Below are 10,000 nucleotides of genomic sequence, written 5' to 3' on the forward strand. Positions count from 1 at the left end.
CTTGCTTTGTACCTGATTTTAGGGAGAAAGCATTCAATCTTTTAACAATACTAAATGTTGTTAACTGTAGGCGTGTTTTGTAGATACCTTTATTGCATTAAGGAAGTGTCTGCCTATTCCTAGCTTGCTGAATCAAGCGTGTTCTCAGCATATTTCGACATAATCATATGTTTCCTTCTTCTTAGTCTGTTAATATGGTGAATTACATTGGTTGAATTTCGAACGTGAAACCAACTTTGCATTCTCAAGATAATGATCACCTTTTTGTGATGTATTATTCTTTAACATTTTTCTAGATTTGACTTGCTAATGTGTTGAGGATGTCTTCTCATGAGGAATATTGGTGTATAATTTTAAAAACATTGTATTTTTCAATTAGAGTTGACATTCAATATTATTTTATATTAGTTTCAGATGTACAGCATAGTGGTTAAACGTTTATATAATTTATGAAGTGATTCCCCCCATTAGTCTAGTACCCACCTGGAACCATACATAGTTATTACAATATTATTACAATATTATTGACTATATTCCTTATGCTGTACTTCGCATCCCTGTGACTATTTTATAACTATCAATTTTTACTTCTTAATACCTTCACATTTTTCACTTACCCCCCAACCTCTCTCCCATATGGCAATCACCAATTTGTTCTTTGTATTTGTTTATTTTGTTCCTTAGATTCCACATATAACTGAAATCATATGATATTTGTCTTTCTCTGTCTTATTTCACTTAGCATCCTACCCTCTAAGTCCATTCATGTTGTCACAAATGGTAGGATTTTATTTTTTTATGGCGGAGTAATTTCCATCGTGTATATGTATCACAATTTCTTTATCTAATCGTCTACTGATGGGTACTTAGGTTGCTTCCTTATCTTGGCTATTATAAATAGTGCTTCAGTGAATGTAGGGGTGCACATATCTTTTACAAATTAGTGTTTTGGTTTTCTTTGGATAAATACCCAGAAACGAATTGCTGGGTCAAAAAGTAGTTCTAATTTTAATTTTTTGAGAAACCTTCAAACTTTTTATCATAGTTGCTGTACCAATTTGCAATCCCACCAACAGTGCATGAGGGTTCCTTTTTCTCCACATCCTTGCCAACACTTGTCCTTTGATTTATTGATGATAGCCATTCTGACATGTGTGAAGTGATATCTCATTGTAGCTTTAATTTGTATTTCTCTGATGATTAGTGACATTTAGCATCTTTTCATATGTCAATTGGCTATCTGAATGTCCTTTTTGGAGAAATGACTATTCGTGTCCTTTGCCCCATTTTTAAATTGGATTTTTTGTGGTTTTTTTTTTTTTGGTTTTGACTTGTATGAGTTCTCTATAAATTTTAGATGTTAATTTCTTATCAGCTGGATCATTGGCAAATATCTTCTCCCAATCAGTAGGTTGTCTTTTCATTTTGTTGATGGTTTCCTTTGCTGTGCAAAAACTTTTTAGTTTAATGTAGTCCTACTTATTTATTTATTTATCTATTTATTTATTTTTTGTTTGTTTGTTTGTTTGTTTCCCGTGCCTGAGGAGATGTATCAGAAAAAATATTACATAGTTTATTGACTATGTTTTCTTCCAGGAGTTTTATGGTTATGGGTCTCACATTTAAGTCGTTAATCCATTTTGAGTGTTTTCTTGTATATAGTGTAAGAAGGTGGCCCAGTTTCTTTCTTTCTTTCTTTTTTTTTTTTGCATATATCTGTACAGTTTTCTCAACACCATTTATTGAATAGACTGTCTTTTACCCTATCGTATAGTCCTGCATCCTTTGTCTTATTAAATGACCACATAGGCTTGAATGTATTTCTGAGCTCTCTGTTCCACTGATCTATGTGTCTTTTTTACATGTCAGTACCATGCTGTTTTGATTACTATAACCTTGAAGTATAGTTTGATATTAGGTAGTGTGATACCTCCAACTTTGTTCTTTGGCTATAGCCAACTTTGCCATGGCTATTTGGGGTCTTTCATGGTTTCATATAAATTTTTGGGTTATTCTACTTCTGTGAAAAATACCGTTGGTATTTTGATAGGGATTGCATTGAATCTATAGATTGCTTTGGGTAGTATGGATATTTTAACGATATTAATTCTTCTTATCTATGAGCACAATATATACTTTATTTATATTTTCTTCAGTTTCTTTTTTCAGTGACTTATGATTTTCTGAGTCTAGGTCTTTGACGTCTGAAATTAAATTTATTCCCAGGTATTTTATTTTTTTTACTGCAATTGAAAATGGGATTGTTTCCTTCTCTTTCTGATAATTCATTATTGGTGTATAAAAATGCATCCAATTTTTGAATATAAATTTATATCTTGCCCTTTTACTGAATTCTTTGATCAGTTCTAACAGTTTTTTTGGTGGAGTCTTTAGGATTCTCTATATACAGTATCATGTCATCTGCAAATCATGACAGTTTGATTTCTTCCTTTCCAATTTTGATGTCTTTTATTTCTTTTTCTTGTCTAACTCCTGTGGCTAGGACTTCCACACTATATTGAATAATAGTGATGAAAGTGGGCATCCTTGTCTTGTTTCTGATCTTAAGGAAAATGCATTAAGCTTTTTCCTGTTGAGTATGATATTAGCTGTGGGTTTGTCATATATGGCCTTTATTATGTTGAGGTATAGTCCCTCTATTCTCACTTTGCTGAGAGTTTTTATCATAAATTGATGCTAGATATTGTCAAACTCTTTTTCTGCATCTATTGAAATGATCTTATGTAGGCCAGGGTCACCTGCTGCCTGTGACCAGCCCAGGGATCCCTAGTAGGAGCTATAGAGCTATCTATATTTGGTCACTGCCTGAGGTACACTTGAAGGTGTTTGTGAGAGGCCACGTAGCGAACTGAGGTTGACTGCCACAAGCACCAGGCCTGGGGGAAACTCAGCTAAGGCCCAGAGCACCCCAAATCCCGAGGCTGCCTGTCTGCTCCCCATAATGCTCAGCAGCTGAATGAGCCTTGGGGGTGCCCCAAGGTCTCAGGGAGTCACCAGGGTGGGGCAAGTGGTGTTCCCCAGGTTGGTGCAGATTTAGATTTGTTGCCAGGGCTGAGCCTGTGGCCAGTTGCAAAAAATCTCAGCTCACACTGAGACTAGCCGCTGCCCACCTCAGACCCAAAGACCCCCAAGATTTGCTTAAGAAATATTGCGGCTAGGGCCAGGGCTGGTTACCCGTCACCTAGTGTCTTCTCAGGTGTGTGAGCAGAGAGGCCTGTTGATTGCTGTGATGGAACCTCCTGCTGAGATTGTGGGATGGGGCTGGAATTGCCACCAGGTAATTTTCAAGTTGGGTGGGGCAGAGTCTCTGGGAGTCACTAAGATGGGGTGAGCAGATCTCACCAGGCCAATGCAGATTCAGTTTTGGCCATGTGTGGGGGAGTGTTCAACTCAGGTAATATGGTACTGGTCTGCAGGCTAGGCAGGAAGAGTTCTCAAAAAGGCACAGTGGCGATTGTCTCTCCAGCCCTGAAGCCACTCAACTTTCCCTGTATGTCTTTGACACTTCTTGAGCTGCTGTCCCTTCGCTAGAGCTCAGGGTGAGTGCTTGGGAGTGAGTCTGTGCATAGGCCCTTTAAGGAGATGTCTGGCTTTACAGTTGCCTTCCATTTCACCTGGCTGCCTAGAACTCCCACTGGTTATCACAGCCAGATTTTGCGTGGACTCCTCTCCCTGCATCTGGATCTCTGGGCTGGAGCGCCCTGGTGTGGAGCTAGGGTCCCTCACTCCTGGGGTGGGCCTCCACAGCGTACATATCCATACCAATGCTCAGCCACCACACATGGGTGTGAGATCAGCCTGTTTCATATCTCTTCTCCTCCCACCAGTCTCGTTATACCCCTAGTTATAGGAATTTTGTTCAGCTAGTCTTCAAATTGTTCTCCAGTTTGACTGTTTCATAATTTAGTTGCAGTTTTAATGCAGTCATGGGAGGGGGCATGCACGGCATTTATCTACCCCACCATCTTTACCGGAATTCCATAATTTTCTTGTTATACTTTTGTATGGTTTTGGTGTTTGAGAAATGCTGGCATTAGGAGATAGAAAATATTTCTTTCTCTTTTATTCCCTAGAAAAGATTATGTAGAATTGGTATTGCTTGTTCCTTAACTATTTGGTGGAATTTACCAATGATGCCATCAAGAACTGAGATTTTTTAACTTATGAATTATTTTAAAAATAGATATAGGATTTGTCAGGCTGTCTATTTCTTTGCCTTTGTGCTGGGGATGACAATTTATTTCTCTTCCCTGTGGTTTATAGCTTTTGATGATAATGATGATGATTATGAGAGATAGTCTGGGGAATTGTGCCTGTGCCCCAGGAACCACTAGCCATCTCTTTTACATTGGCACATGTGCACCCCTCCATGACAAAGGATTATTTTTTTTTACGGCCTTTGCCCAGTCTTACTCATGAGTGACCAGTGGAGGTCTATGAGAAAGTACTTGTGAGTGAGCGTGAACTTCCCTTGAGTCTGGGCCCCTAGCTATTTCAAATTGTCTTGTTAGCCCACATTCGGCCTTTTACAGTTTGTTAGTTTAAACTGATTTCCTCTTAACCTGCCTGGATGGTGGCTACTTCTTTCTCCTGTGCTCTGCCAAATGTGAAGCAGTGCATCCTTGTTACTCTTTGGAGGGGCTTTCCTTTCTTTGGAGTTCAGAGTATGTTTCCCTTATATCCTCAACTCTGTATTGGCTCAAGAAAAGTTATGATTTTGTGGATTATTTAACTTTTGGTCACTTTTAAAATGGGAGTAACATTATTAACAGTTTAGTAAATCCTAAGCAGAATTAATTGTAGTTTTAAAATATTTTCATTTTTCACTATAAAAACAATGAACATGAAAGTTTTATCATTTTTTTTTTTTTAACTAGAGTAAGTAATACCCTTTGCTAGGTATTTTTTTTCTTGTTCTGTAATTTTATTTTTAAAATAAAACAGCCTTACTTTTATTTTCACAGCCTTATTTAGTAGGCTCCTAATATTTCAGTGTTTTAAGAGCCAACTATTGTTTATTCTGTTGAACAGATTTAAACAATTAGTGAGAGCACTCATCGAATGTATTCCCCTCTGTCTGGATTCTTAAGATCATTCCAGTTGAGATTCTGTCTCAGTGATTTGAATTTCAGAGGTTTTAGCTTCACTGTGTAAGTCAACTTCATTTTGAAGTAAACTGTTGAAAATAATGTTATAAATATTTTAGGGTGTATGATTGAAAACATATTGCAAATGTTAGGTAGATATAATATAATTATAATCAAGGAAATATTTCCATAAGTATATGTCATATTAATTGGTTCTTAAATTAATCTATATTAGAAGGTTGAATTGGTTACACCAGTTTTATGATGTGCTGTACTATATAAGATGTTATTCCATTATCAGAAAATTAAATTTGTATTCTTTTATTCTCACTCTGTGGAATTTTTTTGATATAAAATTGTATCTACAGATTGTGGTAGCTATTTTTTTTGAGATCATCAGGAAACCAATTTTTTCTCATTTGTTTTCTTTGCAGAAAACTTCATCAGCAGTTCGAAATGTATAAAGAGCAGGTAAAGAAGATGGGAGAAGAATCACAGCAGCAGCAGGAACAGAAGGGTGATGCCCCAACCTGTGGTATTTGCCACAAAACAAAGTTTGCTGATGGATGTGGCCATAACTGTTCATATTGCCAAACAAAGTTTTGTGCTCGTTGTGGAGGTCGAGTGTCATTACGCTCAAACAAGGTACAGAAATGAAAATTACACATAATCTTTTATAGCTAAGCTTATTGTGATTAAAATGCAGAAGACAACAAATTAATATTTAGATTAAACAGTAAACAAAAACCTTCTTTAGTGGCTTCATTTTAGATAAGAGAAATTTAAATTTTTTCTGTGAGTTAAAGATATTTGTCTCATTATTTATATCCTTAAACTTATGATTTTGTTTAGAATTGGAATCTTCGACTCTCAAAGATTATGAAGAAAATATAGAGATCAGTTGGTCTAATTCCTTTATTTTATAAGTATAGAAAACTCAGATCCAGAGAGACTAAGGTTCATTCTTAAAGTCACACGACTGATTAATATCAGTCATGGCACAATTTTTTCCATTTCTATACATAATTTTATAAACTCTAGATATGCTTCTCTTTTGGCCCATTTCTTTTACTTATGAAGGAGTTTCTTTTCAGCTTTGAGATCATGTGTTTTATAATTTTATAGCCTCTAAAGCTACATTACCTTTTATTTTGTCATAACATTAATGAAATAAACATTAGTCTATGGAATTTAAAGGAGACATTTTAAGGAGGTGTTTTACACTAATACTAGATTTTTGTAGTTTAATCTATCCACTTTAGAAAAATGTTAATGCTACCTAAAGAATGCTGTGTTGAAATTAGCAAAAGCAATTTTTAAAAATGTTTGTCTCAATAAGTTCTTTAGAATTTTCATTTCTCTCCTCACTAATGTGCCTTATCAATCAGTTTTTTTTACTTGGAAGCTGATATCTTTACATACATTACTTAGACATAATAGTGGGAATTTGTTCCCCTATGTGATTTCATTTCTGCATTTTCTCATTGCTCCTTTTTTCTCACTGTTTTGTTTATCTCTATTAATTTTTTCCCCGGTTTACCTGATTATGATTCTTTCTCTTGACTAATCGCATTGACTAGAAACCAGTACAATTCTGAATAGAAGTGGTGAGAGCAGACATCCTTGTCTAGTTCTTTATTTTAGGGAGAAAGCATTTAGTCTTTCACTATTAAGAATTATGTTAGCTCTCAGCTTTTCATAGATACTGTCTTTGAGAGTTTTTTTTTTCCCCCCATAGGAATAAGTATTGGATTATGACAAGTATTTTTTCTCTATCTATTGGGATTAGGCATGTGTTTTTCTTGTTCTTCTCTTTGGTAATATGGTGAACTATACTGATTGATTTTGAAATGTTAAACAAACTGTATTTTTGGAATAAATGCCATTTGGTTGTAATGGATTATTCCTTTTTTATATTGATGGGTTTGATATGATAAAATTTTGTTTACAATTTTTGCTTCTATGTTTGTAAGGGTTAGTATCTGTAGTTTTTCTGTAACATCTTTCTTTAATTTTAATATCAGAGTAATGCTGGCCTAATAGAATGAGTTGGGAAGTATTTCCTTTGCTTAAATGTTTAGAAGAGTTTATGTAGAATCAGTATTATTTATCCTTTAATGTTTGGTAGATTTTACTTGTGAAGCTATCTAGGCATGCAGTTTTATTTCTTGGGAAAGTTTTTAAGTAGAGTTTCAATTTCTTTAACAGATATGAGATTATTTGGGTTATCTATTTTTTCTTGAATGAGCTTTCATAATTTGTCTTTCAAGGAATTTGCCCAGTTCCTCATAAGTTGTTGAATTTATTGGCATAAACTTGTTGACAGTATTCCATTATTATTCTTTTAATATCTATACAATCTGTAGTGTTGCCAGTTTTTTCATTCCTGATGTTGGTAATTTGTGGTTCCTCTCCCAGTCTGATTAGATATTTATAAATTTTATTTATTTATCGAATAACCAGCTTTTGGTTTTATTGATTTTCTCTATTGTTGATTTTGCCTTCGATCTTTATTATTTCTTTTCTTCTCCTTACATTGGGTTTAATTTTTTCATCTTTTTCTGGTTTCTTAAGGTGGAAGCTGAGGTCATTGCTTTGAGACTTCATTTCTAACACAGAAGCATATGCTGTAAATTTCCTCTAAAAACATGCTTCAGTGGCATTCCCCAAATTCCGCTATGTTGTCTCTTAATTTTCATTCAGTTAAAAATATTTTCTAACTTTCTTTTTCTTGTTTGACCCGTGGATGATTAATAAGTATATTATTTATTTTCCAAATATTGTGGGGTTTCTAAAGATCTTTTTGTTAATGATTTTTAATTTATTTCTGTTGTAGTCCCAGAATATACTTTGTATATTTTAAATCCTTTGAAATGTATTGATACTTATTTTATGGGCCAGATGTGATTTATTTTGGTAAATGTTCTGTTTACACATGAAAAGAATGTATGTTCTGCTATTTTTGGACATAATTTTAAAAAATTTCCATCTTTTTTTGGACATAAGTTTTTAAAATTTCCATCTCTTTTTGGACATAATTTTTAAAAATTTCCATTAGGTCAAGTTGGTTAATAGAGTTGTTCAAGTTACTATCACCCTGTGGATTTTCTTCCTTTTTATTCTATCAATTATTAAGAGAAGTATATTGAATTATACAACTATACTTGGATTTGTCTGTTTCCCCTTGAGGTTCTATCAGTTTATATTTAATATGATTTTAAGTTCTATTTTTAGGTGCTTAAACGTTTAGCATTATTATGTCCTCTTAATTAATTGACCTCTTTATCATTATTAAGTGATTTTCTTTATTCCTGGTAATATTCTTTGCTCTGAAATTCACTTTGTCCGATGTGAATATGGCCACTCTAACTTTCTATTGAGCAGTACTAATGTGGTTTATGTTTTTCTATTCTTTTACTTGAAGTTTATTTATACCTTCATGTTAAAGTATTTTTCTTATAGGTAGTATATAATTGGATCTTGCTTTGTTATCTAGTCTGACAATCTCTGTTTTAATTAGAATGTTTAGACAGTTTACATTTAATGTGATTATTGACATGATTAGATTTTATTATAACATTTTCCTTTTTTTCCTACTTGTACCTTCTGATTTTTGTTTATATCTTTCTATTTCAGTCTTCTTTTGGATTAACCAAGTATTTTTATCTCCTTTGTTGGATCATTAGCTATAATTTTTTTTTTTTTTTTTAAGCCTACAGCACCTGGTCTTCCTAGGTGGTCTTCCATCCAAGTACTAACCAGACCCGACCCTGCTTAGCTTCCGAGATCAGACGAGATCGGGCGTGTTGAGAGCTATAACTATTTATTTTGATATTTTATTGCCTGCTTTAGGATTTATAGTATACATCTTTAAATCATCATATTCAACCTTAACTGATATTATACCATTTCATATATAGTATAAGAAAATTACAATAGTGTAATTCCATTTCTCCTCTTTTGGACTTTGTGGTATTGGTTTCGTATATTTTCCTTTTGCCTATTTTGTAAACCTCACAATACGTGGTTTTTCCTTTACTTTAAATTTTTTATCTTTTAAAGAGTTTTAGATAATAAGAGAAATAGTAGTTATTTACTTTTATCATTACCATTTCTTGTGCTAGTCATTTACTTTTGTGGATCTGTATTTCTATCTGGTATCATATTTTATCTACCTAGATTTCCTTCAGTATTTTTTGTAGTGGCAATCTTCTGGGTTGAATGCCTTCAACTTTTTATGCTGAATTTTTTGCCTTTTTAAAAAATATATATTTTTGCTGGGTATAGAATTCTAGGTTGACAATTATTTTCTTTCAGTATGTTAAAGATGTTGCTTCATGCCTCTCCCTTTCACTGTTTTCCATGAGAAGTATGATATCATTCTCATCTTTGTTTCCCTGTATATAATGTGTATTTTTTCTCTGGCTCCTTTTGAGAATATTTTTTATCACTAGTTATATGTGCAATTTAATTATGATATTTCTTGGTATATATTTCTTCATGTTTCTTGTGTTTGGAGTTTTTTGAGCTTTTTGGATCTATGAATTTATAGTTTTGGAAAATTTTGGCCTTTATTTCTTCAAATGTTTTTTGAGTTTTTTGGATCTGTGAATTTATGGTTTTGGAAAATGTTGGCCATTATTTCCTCATAGGTTTTGCTGGCCCATGCTCTCTCTACTCTCTTTCAGGGACTTCTGTTACTCATATATTAGGCCGTTTGAAGTTGTCTTATAGCTCACCTCTGTTCTTTTTAATAAACTAATTTTATTTTGTGTTTTATTTTTATATTTTCTATTTTATGTCTTCAAGTTTATTAATCTTTTCTTCTGCAGTGTCAGATCTGCCATTAATATCATTTGATGTATTTATTATTATTATTATTATTATTATTA

The 10,000-nt window shown here is 33.5% G+C and overlaps 1 protein-coding gene and 1 pseudogene across 1 annotated transcript in view; one reads left to right on the plus strand and one right to left on the minus strand.

The window, feature by feature from the left end:
• Nucleotides 1-10,000, plus strand: part of RIMS2 (regulating synaptic membrane exocytosis 2) — a 579,688-nt gene that overhangs the window by 128,986 nt on the left and 440,702 nt on the right. The window contains exon 4 of the mRNA XM_011373284.2: nucleotides 5,543-5,753. Coding sequence (XP_011371586.2) covers nucleotides 5,543-5,753 — 211 coding nt within the window. The remainder of the gene's footprint in view (nucleotides 1-5,542; nucleotides 5,754-10,000) is intronic.
• LOC111747443 lies at nucleotides 8,819-8,935 on the minus strand (annotated as a pseudogene).

This window comes from Pteropus vampyrus, unplaced genomic scaffold (assembly GCF_000151845.1).
Source record: "Pteropus vampyrus isolate Shadow unplaced genomic scaffold, Pvam_2.0 Scaffold222, whole genome shotgun sequence".
Lineage (NCBI taxonomy): Eukaryota > Metazoa > Chordata > Mammalia > Chiroptera > Pteropodidae > Pteropus > Pteropus vampyrus.